The sequence below is a fragment of the Arachis duranensis genome, chromosome 7, assembly GCF_000817695.3.
Source record: "Arachis duranensis cultivar V14167 chromosome 7, aradu.V14167.gnm2.J7QH, whole genome shotgun sequence".
Classification (NCBI taxonomy): domain Eukaryota; kingdom Viridiplantae; phylum Streptophyta; class Magnoliopsida; order Fabales; family Fabaceae; genus Arachis; species Arachis duranensis.
Genome location: NC_029778.3, coordinates 20,043,557 through 20,056,131, shown reverse-complemented (window position 1 = coordinate 20,056,131; position 12,575 = coordinate 20,043,557). Strand labels below are relative to the sequence as shown.

General features: G+C 34.8%; 3 protein-coding genes across 3 annotated transcripts; 1 reads left to right on the top strand and 2 right to left on the bottom strand.

The window, feature by feature from the left end:
* Nucleotides 1-1,361: 1,361 nt before the first annotated feature.
* LOC107458197 (cytochrome P450 76T24-like) lies at nt 1,362-1,964 on the bottom strand. The gene has a single exon (XM_016076399.3). The coding sequence runs from the start codon at nt 1,926-1,928 to the stop codon at nt 1,362-1,364; it is 567 nt and encodes a 188-aa protein (XP_015931885.1). The 5' UTR covers nt 1,929-1,964.
* A 3,507-nt stretch (nt 1,965-5,471) lies between these two features.
* Nucleotides 5,472-6,413, bottom strand: LOC107458196 (pentatricopeptide repeat-containing protein At4g04370-like). The gene has a single exon (XM_021126699.1). It carries the CDS (start codon nt 6,411-6,413, stop codon nt 5,472-5,474), a length of 942 nt encoding a protein of 313 aa, XP_020982358.1.
* Nucleotides 6,414-9,950: 3,537 nt separating this feature from the next.
* Nucleotides 9,951-11,685, top strand: LOC107458195 (uncharacterized). The gene is made up of 2 exons (XM_016076397.1): nt 9,951-10,773; nt 11,678-11,685. The coding sequence occupies exons 1-2, from the start codon at nt 9,951-9,953 to the stop codon at nt 11,683-11,685; spliced, it is 831 nt and encodes a 276-aa protein (XP_015931883.1).
* The last annotated feature ends 890 nt before the right edge of the window (nt 11,686-12,575 follow it).

The following is a 12,575-nucleotide window of genomic DNA, read 5'->3' as shown; positions in this document are numbered from 1 at the left end:
GATAGTTAGTTACTAGATGGTTAGTTTCAGTTAGTGAGTTTGTTACATAATTAACCTTATTTAGATTATTATTGGTAAGAAATAAAGAGAAATTTATTGTAAATATTAGAGATATAATTATTTATGTGTTTCTTTTTATCAGTTTAAATTTTTAAGAGAAGTAGTATTATGATATGGTATAAGATAGAGTAATAGTATTATGATATGGTATAAGAACTTTTGCGATCAAAATATTTATAATTCGATCTAAATATATTAGAAATATAACAATTTATGTATCTTCTCTAGTTCTCTTATCAATTAGATTGTGATCTGTTCTTGTAAACCTCATTTTCATTGAAAAAGGAAACAGAAAAGCTTGAACAACTCTCTTCTCTCTTCTTCTCTCCTTAAAGTCGATTTTTTTTTATGGTTATCATTCTCTGAACTTACACTTCTTTACATCATTCTCATGTATTATTAATTTTTTATTGGCAAAGTTACCTTTCACTACTACCAATGTTAATCTTAAAAATTGTTTTAACATAAGAATGTACAATAATAAATCAATCGTCATGCCTTATATATGTATATTATAAAAAATTACTTCCATCAATTACATGCTACATGCTATATCAAAAAATTATATCATTACAAAATAGATATATAAATTTAAAAATACACCTGTTGGTAAGTGATTTTGTAAAGTACACAAATTACTGTTGACAAACAAAATGAATGGTTTTGGGTAATTTTTGTGTTAGTAGTTTGATGAGTTGATGAATATTGATGTATTTAAATTTCTATGTCGATTATAAAAAATAAATAAATAGAAAATTCAACTAAATCAAATCAAGCTAGCTCTATTATCCCCAAGTGGCATGGAATCCAACTATTCATAAAGAAAAATGGCAAAAAAAAAAAAGTATGGGAGAAGGAAGAGAAAATCTCCTAAAAGGTCAGAAGCCAAGAATAATTGGAAGGACAATGATTGCTCAATCTATAAAGGCACCATTGGTTCATACTTCATAGAAATGAAACTATAATTATTATAACATTGAAATTAATCAAGGATAATTATACTATCACTCAGTCATGATTCAATAATTAATTTTTAATGTATATCAATTTTTTTTATAATATATAATGCTTGCTCTAAAATACATAAATCTCAACCCATATTTCATCTGTTTTTTTTGTTATGATTTGTTTTTTAATTTATCATTATAAAATTTTAGTAAAATATTTAACAATCAAAGTAGGTGTATACTAAAATTAGTCACTAATATAAAATATATATTAAAAATAAATTAAACAATATATGTATTTATATATAAATATATAATAACTCATTTTGGTGTATAAATAATATTCTTAAATATTTAATAATTAGCTAACATGTCCATATCTTGTGGCTTCATTTCATCAGTTAACTTCCAATGAAAGTGATACAACAGAGATGCCAATATGAAATGTATGGATCTTGATGCAAAAGGCAATCCAGGACAAATTATTCTACTAGCACCAAATGGGATATACTCAAAATTGTTTCCCTTAAAATCAATTTTAGTATCCAAGAATCTCTCAGGTTCAAATGAATTAGGGTTAGCCCAAATGCTTGAATCTCTTCCCAATGACCACACATTAACTAGGATTTGTGCAGTGTTAAGAACTGTGAAGCCACCTAACTCTACATAATCAATTGCCTTGTGGGGTATGAGAAATAGTGCTGGTGGATGAAACCTCAAAGTTTCTTTCACAATTGCATTAAGGTATGAGAGCTTTAAGGTGTTAGACTCTTCAAATTTTCCATTTTTGCCAAGTGTTTGATGAAGTTCCGCCCTAACTTTAAACATTTTTTCTGGATTATGTAACAACTCAGCCATTGCCCATTCTAGTGTGCTTGATGTTGTGTCTATTTCCGCCATAAATAAATCCTTAATTAACATTATTAAAGAATAAATTTTACAACAGATTTGATAGAGAGCGACAAATTTTTAGTGGCACTTTATATAACCGCCACTATATAATGGAGTTATATATTTATCAAGCCAAAATTTAAATATATTTAACTAAGACTTAAATATGTTTCCAATTTTATAAATATAGAAAACTTTCATTTTTTTATAAATATAGATAATTTTCATTTTTTTTAGTAGTTTATCTAAAATTATATATTGTGTTGGTCTTTAGTCTCTATTGGCTCTTTTAAATTTTTTTTCCTTTACCTATCATTGTACCTTTTTATCATTATAAAATGTTATTAATTGTATTTCTATTTCTTTCAAACACTTACATGTCTAATCTAAAGGGTAAAAGGCCGTTTGTCAAGACATTCATATTTTCAAATACAATTTCTCTCTCACATGCATACAAATGAAGGAAAATAATCATAACCAACAATATAAATTAAATACTTAAACTTCACATTTTTTAAAATATAACCATAACCATTCATGTTATTTTGACTCTTCTTATTTTTTTTTTTCTCAAAGATATTAAGTTATTTTATTTCATCACTGGTAGAAATAAAACAAGTGGGTGTCCAAATTTAGGACAAGTACAAAAAAGTAGGAGTTTCCCAAAATATCACTATTGTGATAAAATTGACAAATAACTAAGTGGGTGTCCAAATTTAGGACAAGTACAACGAAGTAGGTGTTTCCCAAAATATCACTATCATGATAAAATTGACAAATAACTAAGTGAAGAAAAGGGAAAAGTAACAGATCTTAGCATATTTATTAAAATCGGATTAAACTGGTCAGTTCAACCAATAAATTGGTAAACCAAACCTAATACTGGTTCGGTCTAAACTTAATACCGCTTAAGGTAGAGAATCGATACGAAACAGTCAAATCTATATGGGATTCAAACCCTTTGCTCCAATATACAACAAGCATGCTTGTACCACCAAGCTACAGTAATTCTCATTAATTTATATACAAATTATAATACATATAGAATTAAGTAGGATTATAAAAATAGAATCGATATTCAAAATCTGCTAAAAAAATTCTTCAAGTTTTCTTGGACGAACAACTTGTGTGAAGTCGAGTTGTTGCAAAGAAAAAACTTTGATAGTGCAAACATTTTTGTTTCCTTAACCCTGTGCCTTGTTCGTTCTTTTTTTTTTCCTTCTCTCTAACAGGGCATCAAACATGTATATTATGAGACGGAGTTCAGGACAGAATGGTGTCTAGGAAATTCTCTAAGGGAGCTGCCATGCGCTTGTTGAGCGACAAAGTTGTTTCTGCAGTGGACACTCCCCCATGACATGTCCACGTACAAATTACTGACCTACTTTCGCACATACTTGGTATACACAAAATAGCATACACCACACACAGATTTTGAAGACCCTAGTAACAACATATTCCTAGGTAGTTGTGGCTGAATCAGTTTATTTGGATGTAACAATCTAATAGGACCATATTTATGTGTGTTTAGCTAATTACATAAAGTGATAATTACAGTCAGTGATAGGGGGTGATAGTGTATTAGTAGTTCATAAATCTATCTTCGAAGCATAAATCAATTGCAGAAAAAGTCATTGACTCAAGAGAAAGTTGAATAGGTGAACAATAATTACTTATCTACTTGGTGTGATTGTGCTGCAAAGAATAAGGAAAAACATCTCCAAAAATATAAACGAGTGCAGTTAATAACAGCTATATATTTGCATGTGTGTTTAACTATGATCATGGTGTGTATCGTGATTGCATAAGTGAATTTGTATGGCATTATTATCTGATAGCTGCAGCTTTTTCTATTAGTAAAAGTAATAGAAGGAGAAGAACTGACCTAAAATGGAGTTATTCAATCCTGCATAAGAAAACAAACACTTAAGCAACCACCATTCATGAATATGTCAGCATAACTGCATAAGAAACAACATTTGAAAGGCATAAAGACAAGAGGTAAGTACCATCAGGGAGAGAAAGAAGAGGCTCGAGAGCAATCGCAGTGGCAAAGGGGTCAAGAAGAGACGGCAGAGAGGGACTCATTGAGATGCCAATAGAGCGGTCTGCCGCCAATGTAACCAATGAGACAGAATCCAACTGTCCACATTAACACCATGAACGCTCTCCGCTGCTCCTGTTCACCTTTCTTTCTTTTTCGTTTGTTCATTGTAGACAATGTTAGTATTATATAGACAATGAACGTTCCTCCATTTTGATCATTTGCTTCCTCAAAATTTTTAGTGTAAAGACTATTTCTTGAAATTGGGGGTGTGAGTTGTGATCTGTGAAAAATGTAGTTATGGCCCCATGTATGTCAATGAAACTCCAGCCAGGAATTTTCTTCAATCCAAGAGATCTCATATGATTCCATATCTCACCCACTTCTTCCCACTTGTTTATCCAAGCATAGCAATGTGCAAGTTGTACATAATGCCCTGCATTCATAGGCCTCAGCATGCGAATGTCATTGGCAATTGCATCACCAAGTTCCTTATTACCATGTGCTTGACATGCATCAAGGATTATGCCTAAAATATCTAGATGAGGCACTAAGAATACATTTCGGTACAGGTTATATGCCTCCTCGATCCTCTCTGCTCGACTGAGGAGATCAACCACACAAGCATGGTGTTCACGATTGGGTGCAATTCCGAAATCTCTAGTCATCGATTTGTATATGCTCAATCCTTGGTCTACAAGTCTATTATGACTACAAAAAGATAGAACCGACAAGAAAATCACATGGTTTGGTTTAATCCCAGTTTTTAGGAACTCTGAGTATAACCTAAATGCAGTTTCTCCTTTGCCATGATAGCCATACCCTGCAATTATCGCACTCCATAAAACCAAGTCCTGATATGGCATCCGGGTGAAACACCTTTGGGCGGCATCCAAATCGCCACATTTCCAGTACATGTCTACCAAAGAAGTGTCCACTAAGATGCACGACTGAAAGATGTTTCTTACAACATAGATCTTCCCAAGTGAAGTTGTCCAGTTGACGCGCAGCCTTGGAGGAGGGAGACAATGGTTATTGAATCAGGATTTTGATGATCACTCCTCATTTCATTGAAAAGCAACAATGCCGTACATACATAGCCATTTTGTGCATATCCACTAACTATTGCGTTCCAAGAAACCAAATCCCTTTTACTCATCCTATCAAATATAATTAAACTCTGGTCCAAGTGACCACACTTTGCATACATAGTAACAAGAGAGTTTTGAGCGGCACTATCCAATGACAATTCTTGCCTCATTATGTAACCATGAACGGATGCCCCCAAATGAATAGATCCAAGTTTACCACATGCTGTAATTACACTGGCCATAGTAGCACTAGATGCCTTCACTCCGAGATTCAACATTTGGCGGAACACACATAGTACCTTATCAGCAGAATCATTCTGTACAAGGCCTGATATCATGGCTGTCCACAAAACTACATCCCTATCTAAAGTCCTTTCAAATATTCTGAAAGAAGTGTCAACGTTCCCACCTTTCAAGTACGCTACAATCAGTGATGTTTCAATGTGCATCCAAGTGAAAACCACCTCTCAAAATCTGGCCATGAACTAGCATTCCTAATTTCAACTCCCCCTTTGATGCAACCACAGATAACACCGACCCAAAAGTTTGCTGATCAGGCGCTAACCCTTCCACCCTCATTGTCTTAAAAAGCAGCAGAACCTCAATCAGATTCCCAATCTGGGCATAAGCTGATATCAATGAATTCCAAGAAACTAAATCTCTTTGCTCCATATAATCAAACAACTTCCTAGAATCATCAATGCTTCCACATTTTCCATACATATTCAATAGAGAATTTGACAAGGTCATATCAAACATAAACCCATGCAAAACCGCACAGCCATGCAAACACCGCACTTGAGCAATCTCTGAAATTCCAAATAGCAAGCTTAGCAATGTAACACTAGTGGGCTGAATTTTCCGGCAACACATCTCACCAAACAAGGAAAAAGCCTCAAGAACACGACCACCACGAGAATAGCAGCCAATAATAGTAGTCCAAGGGACAACATTTCTCTGAGGCATAAAGTCAAACACTTTGCGAGCAATATCAGGGAACCCGAATTTGACATAGAAAGTGATCAAAGAAGAAGCTATGTAAGAATCAAGGGAGAAGCCAAGAAGAATGATGTGTTGGTGGAGGAGAAGGCCAAGGGAAAAGAGGTTGAGGGATGAACATGCTTTGAGGAGCGCGGGGAAGGTGAAGGGATCAGAAGGAACTTGGGAATGGAGCATAGAGGCATAGGTGAGGAGGATTTGGTGGTCAGAACCTTGGGAGGAAAGGTAGTTGATGTGGCTATTGAATGAGTGGGTGTTGGTGGCTAAAGGTGGTGGTGGTGGTGGTGGTGGTAACAACACCAGCCATCGGATTTTGACTGTTCTATATACAGTGAACTTTAGCAGCAACGAGTAGGGAGTCTTTGGTTTGAATGCGTACATCAGTATAACCTGTTACTGATCATTGCTTGTTGTGCTCTCACTATATGAATTGTCTCACAAACGAGTTATTTGAGGAGGGCCAAATGAGTTTCAAAAAAGATATTTGAAAAAAAAATTACATGAACCAACTTGTAATCTTCACGTTTGCTTTAAAAAAAAATAATTCTAACTTTATAAGATTCTTTTTAGCAAAATAATTTTATTGATAACCTCAGCAAGCAAAAACTTTATAAATGTAAATTAGTTCAACAAAGGTGGCAAGATTCGAATCGGTCATCAAACTAATTAAGTGGTTAGTTTGATAGTTCAACCAAAATCGAACTGTGGTTAAATCAGTTTAATTAAATATAAAATAAAATTATTAAAATTTAATAGACAATTTCAAATATTTAAATTTAATAATTTCTAAACTAATAAAATTTAAAGTTTTATAATTTCACATAATAATAATTTGTTCATATTTTATCATTAAAAATTTACAAAATAAAAAAATTTTAATTAACTTCTACGTTCTAATCAAGTAATAAGCAACAGTAATCATCACATCAACAACAAAAACGTAGAACAAAAAATTTCAACAAGAACTTATAATAATCAAGTAATGAGCAACAATGAAAAACAGAAACTTATATAAAAAACTCAAATGATGGGCAACAAAGAATTCAGAATCATAACAAATTTTAACAAAGACTTCTAATAAAGTATTCAACAACAAAAACTCAAAAACAGAAAACTCATCATCCAAAGCTAGAAAATCCAAAAACAGAACTAAGAAAAGAATTCAAACTCAGCATTCAAATCACATAAGCAACAACCCAACTCATAACATAATCCCAACTCAGAATCTAGTACACAAACTCAACTCAAAATCTTAGAAATTGAAACTGGAGAAGCAGTGGCTTACTGGATACACGGCGAGGGAGGAACTGCGGAAGAGGATCAGTTTGGAACAGCGAGGCCCCTACTAGAGATTTCACGGCGAGGCTCCAGGAAGAGAATCAAGGAGAGAGAGGATGCGCTTTAAGAGGATCGAGCAACAGTTCGCGACCGACAAAAACAAGGCCAACGAGCAACCGTTCGAGACCGAGCAACTGTTTGCGACAGCGACGCCAAGGGCTCCGAATAGACCTTTAGGCGACGTAGAGGAGAAGAGGATCGAGGAGAAGAGGGCCAAGCAGACCTTACAAAGGTGACGGCCGAGCAGAGGTGCACAGGTGATGATGAGGAGAGACGTTTGCCGTGAGAGTGAGCTAAGAGAGATAGAGAGCTTGAAGAGATAGACGCGATGGCGAGAAGAGCTCCGTGGAGACCTTTGTGATGGCGAGAAGAGGGTCAATCCATAGAGACCGCTTTAGGCGATGACGACACGCTTTTTGTCGCAGTCACGGCGTCGAGGCACTCTCTGGCCAAGGAGAATGATGGAGAAGGTGATGGCTAGGGCTTTAGGGCAAGGTTCTGAAAACTGAACCGGTTATCAAACCGTTCTAGCTACTAGTTCAACCAATTCAACTGTAGTTCAACCAAAATAACTGTTTTATAATAAAATAATAAATAAAATACACTGAAATATAATTATATTCTAATATAAACTTTAAAATGTCATCCAAATTAAATGTACTACATCAATAGTATTATAATCTCATCTAAATACAAACTTAAAATTCAAATAAAAAAAACAATCAAATATGAAATGTCAATACCAAAATTTATCATCCATCATTAAAATCCACAAAAATTTGCTGCCGATTTGCTTCGCTTTATTTCCATTACTTTGACAAGAAGAATCACAAAATCAAATGATACAGCAAAAAAAGTACTACTAATTCAACTAATTCAACCATGGTTCAACCAATCACAAACTATTTAATCACATACAAAGTTTAGTTATCAGCAACCAATGAACAATTTATTATATCAGCAATCAATGAACAATTTATTAAATCAACAACAGTAAAACACAATATAACAATCAAAAGGTCAAGAACAACACCAAAACAACAATTTATCAAATTAACAAGTTAATAAGATCAATTAAAATTGAAAATAAAAATAACAAGAATAATTAAAATTTTAAAATACAGCAAACCAACAACAAAATAAGAACTAGAACAACATACTAATCATGAAAACAACAATAAAATAAAACAATAACTGAATAAAATAATACAAGAAAGAACAAGGAGAAAAAAAATCACCTTAGGCTGGAGCAGTTCTGATATTCAAACAGTACAGGGAGAGGAAGCTGGAGCTTTAAAACGCGACAGAGATGGCTGAACGGAGGCTAACAACGGCGGAACGGTGGCTGAATGGCAGCGGAACAGAGGCTGAACAGAGGCTCGAACACACAACGTAGAGGACTAAATAGAGAGCTAAGCAGCTCGAACTGGAAGACGAGGGCTGGAGCGCGGGGGAACAACGGCTGAAGAGCGGCAGAACCTTGGCGAGACAGCTGCGGAATCGCGGCTGAAGAGCTACAGAACCTCAGCGACACGTTGAGCCAAAGCTTTAGCAATGCGGACGGTGGCGGTGGCTGTACATTGAAGAACGGCGACGAGATAGAGGGATGCTTCGGTGCTTCCTCCAAGCTGCGTCCTCTTTTCTGCGTTGTGTGTTCATTCAGAAGCCAGAAAGAGAGACACCAAGGAAAAATCAAATTTAGGGTTCTCTGGGTTTTGAAACAGGGTCGTTTTGGCAATTTTTAAAAACCAGCAGGTCCCAGTTCGGTTGGACCGAGGGGTTTCTAGCCAGTTAAATGGTTTTGGGATGGTTTTAAAAGAGACGGTTTTTGCTGTCATCCAAGCCGTAGCAATCAATGATTCCTGGTTTGACCAACTTGTTTTGAACCAATTTTTGAGAATCTTGGTTTGAGAGGAATCAAATTAAGTATTTATTTGTAAAAGAATACAAAAAAATATTGTAATTCAAACTGTACGGTACCCTGCTTACACGGAACTTATCAATATATATCTCGGCCACGTTGGAGAACAGAACTTATCGACGTATATCTCGGACACATTGGAGAAATAAAAAAACACGTGCATCTGAAACCTTAAGCACATAAACGTTACTTCCCAAGAATCTCGGATAAAGCCGAGATTCACTCAAACCAACAGTTGGGCAGCCCAAGTCCTAACTCTATAAAAACAGCGTTAACATAAGCAAAAGGGACACGAAGCGAAAAAGATATACATCTGTTGAAGAAAGTCACTTCTCCCCCGAAAATCCCTTCTGAAGTCATTTCTCTCTCGATCTTATACATCTGATTATTTGTTTTATTCTTATTCTAACTTGGGTGTCGGAGTCCCTTTTTCAGGTACCACGTTCGGGTCCAAGTTCACAAGGGTATCGTCGGCTCAGGCAAATCTGCTAAACGAAGACCAACGTAGAGCCGAAGTATACATCGACCGCACCATCCTTGCAAGAACATTTGGCGCCCACTGTGGGGCCCGCGTTGATTCCTCCCCACCTAAAGATATAACCATTCTTTAGCTCACCCATATCTGTTGCGTCTTCCTCTTTCTTTATAGGAAAAGAACCATGACGGATCATTCGGAAACTCAACAACCGCCCCAAACAAATGCCGACCTCACGGCTGCAAACGCTGCGCTCCTAGCAGAAAACCAGCGGATGGCCGAACTGTTGGCGGCGATGCAAAACAACGGAGATCGGAAGGTCGATAGCAAAAGGACAAATGCTGAACAGCACGAAGAACATCAGTCAGAGTCCAATGCTAAGACAGGAGAAACTCCCACCAAGTCCGGGAGACGACGAGCTAACCCATTCTCTGAAGAGATAATGAGTTACAAAATGCCCCAGAATTTTACACTCCCGATGACCCTAACACCATACAAGGGGATCGGGGACCCAAAATTCCATGTCACCAAGTTCGAGTCCATGATGTTTCTCAATAGTGACTGTGACCCCATTTTATGCCGATCATTTCCTACTTTCCTAGATGGGGCTGCTTTACTGTGGTTTTCTAATTTGTCTGCAGAGTCTATAACCAGCTTTGACGAATTCGCCAAGATGTTCATCAATCATTTCGCAGCATCCAAAATTTATGTGAGAGACTCGGATTATCTCAGCACGATCAAGCAAGGTCTGCATGAAAGCCTCAAGGACTACATGACGCATTTCACCACGGCGGCCTTGGAGATCTCCGACTTAAAGCCAGAAGTACAATTGCATGCTATCAAGAGTGGCCTCCGACCAAGAAAGTTCCAGGAAGCCATAGCTGTAGCCAAGCCGAAGACGCTAGAGGAATTTCGAGACAAGACCACGGGACAGATCGAAATAGAGGAACTACGTGAAACGCGAAGAAATAAAAAACTACCATTACAAAAAGACGATGACAAGTCGGGTAGGTCTATTATTAAAGATCATAGAAAATCTTTTAAACTAACTCTAAAATTTGATTCATATACCAAGTTCAACACGGGAAGAAAGGACATAATAAAGGACGACTTAATTTTTCTGCTGGTTTTTCTACTCACTATAAGACCGATTCTTGAATTTAGGTCCCTCATTGAGATCTATCCCTAGAACGTAACAGAAGCATGTTGTTATAATGCTAAGCTAGTAGTAATGGCTGAATTATATATTGGGGATAGGATGAGAATAATGAGTCATAATAATTTGTTCTCCGACCAGGTTAATTAGAATTCTCCCAGCATATAAGCAATTAAACATATATATTTGGAGTGGACTAGCATGCATATATAAATAAAGTTATATACAATATCTTTCTGTATACTAGCTAACCTTATAAATCTGCTTCTAGTATTAAAAAGAATTGATAACAAGTGACAGAAGATAATAAGATTGTCTTTTATATCATAAAAAAAATTATACAAAAGGCAGGGAGAAATAAAAGATGTTTCAAAATCTAACTTGGATTCATCGGATAATTAGCTTACTCAATTGTTCGCTTAAATAAGTGTTAAAAATTTAAATTTTATTTTGTATATATAATAATTTATTGATAAACAACAAATTATTAAATAAAATTTAAATTTACGATGAATTTATCATTGATCGATCTATCAGGTTTAGAAATACCATAAAAAAAATTACAGAATTTATAGGATTTGGATGAATTTTGGTGGACTCCAACTCGAATTATAAAGTTTGGAAGTTGATAGAATTTATGTTTGTCATAAAATTAAATTGGAGAAGTTTAGTTAATATCTTTAAAAAACGAAAGCTAAATGGTTTTCGTAGAGGAAGTTATAGTTGTTGTAATTGAAATTTGGTAAATATATTAGCGAAGTGATTATTTATTCTATTTTTTTAGATGTAGATCGTAATCTACCTGTTGATGGATGGACGATGTGGAGGAGAAGCAATATAGAAATTGTTTTTCTACTTGGCTAGTGGCAATTTTTTTCCTTTTGATGCATAACTTTAGTAGAGGATATTTTTGGAGAGTTGAAATTTAAATATTTTTATTTTAACGTGAGTACTTGTTTAAATAATTTGATGATAATTTAAAATAAAATTGATCTTTTGTAAAAAAAAAATATATTAAATTATTAATTAATGATCTTTTTTTAGTAACTAAGGATCTTTTGCATGTAGGAAGATGTCTTTGATTCAATATCCACTTGAAACATATTTTTATATAAGCATATAACATATACATATATAGGGTGCGGGTTGGTCGGGTAGGGTTAAAGCTCAATCTGCACCCTACCTGACCTGCACGAGAACCCTACTCGCACTCTAACGTACTCATTGTGGATTGGATTGACAACCCTACCCGATCGGATTGGAGAGGAAAGGATATTCGCGAGTAAGGTGCATGTTGTCACTCCTATGTGATGTACATGTATTTGTTGTGTGAAAATTTTTATAGGCTCATATATATATATATATCAAAAATATTATTTGTACATTAAAATTAATTATTAAAATCTACTACTAATGTATTTATGTATAAATACATGTGTGATTTAATTTATTTTTAATGTGTATTTAAATTTCAGTATATATTTGATACTGGTGACTGATTTTGGTAGTTGATATTGATATACATATAACATAACTATATATATATATATAGAATTTTATCTAATTCTCTTTAAAATAAAAAGTAAGCTATTTTTTGTAATATGTCTAATAATTATTGGATAAAATGAGTTGACTTATCGACTTATCGTAATT

Bases quoted from the DNA above. Each gene is read 5' to 3' on its own strand.
- LOC107458197 (XM_016076399.3), bottom strand. From the start codon at position 1,928: ATGTTAATTAAGGATTTATTTATGGCGGAAATAGACACAACATCAAGC.
- LOC107458196 (XM_021126699.1), bottom strand. From the start codon at position 6,413: ATGTACGCATTCAAACCAAAGACTCCCTACTCGTTGCTGCTAAAGTTC.
- LOC107458195 (XM_016076397.1), top strand. From the start codon at position 9,951: ATGACGGATCATTCGGAAACTCAACAACCGCCCCAAACAAATGCCGAC.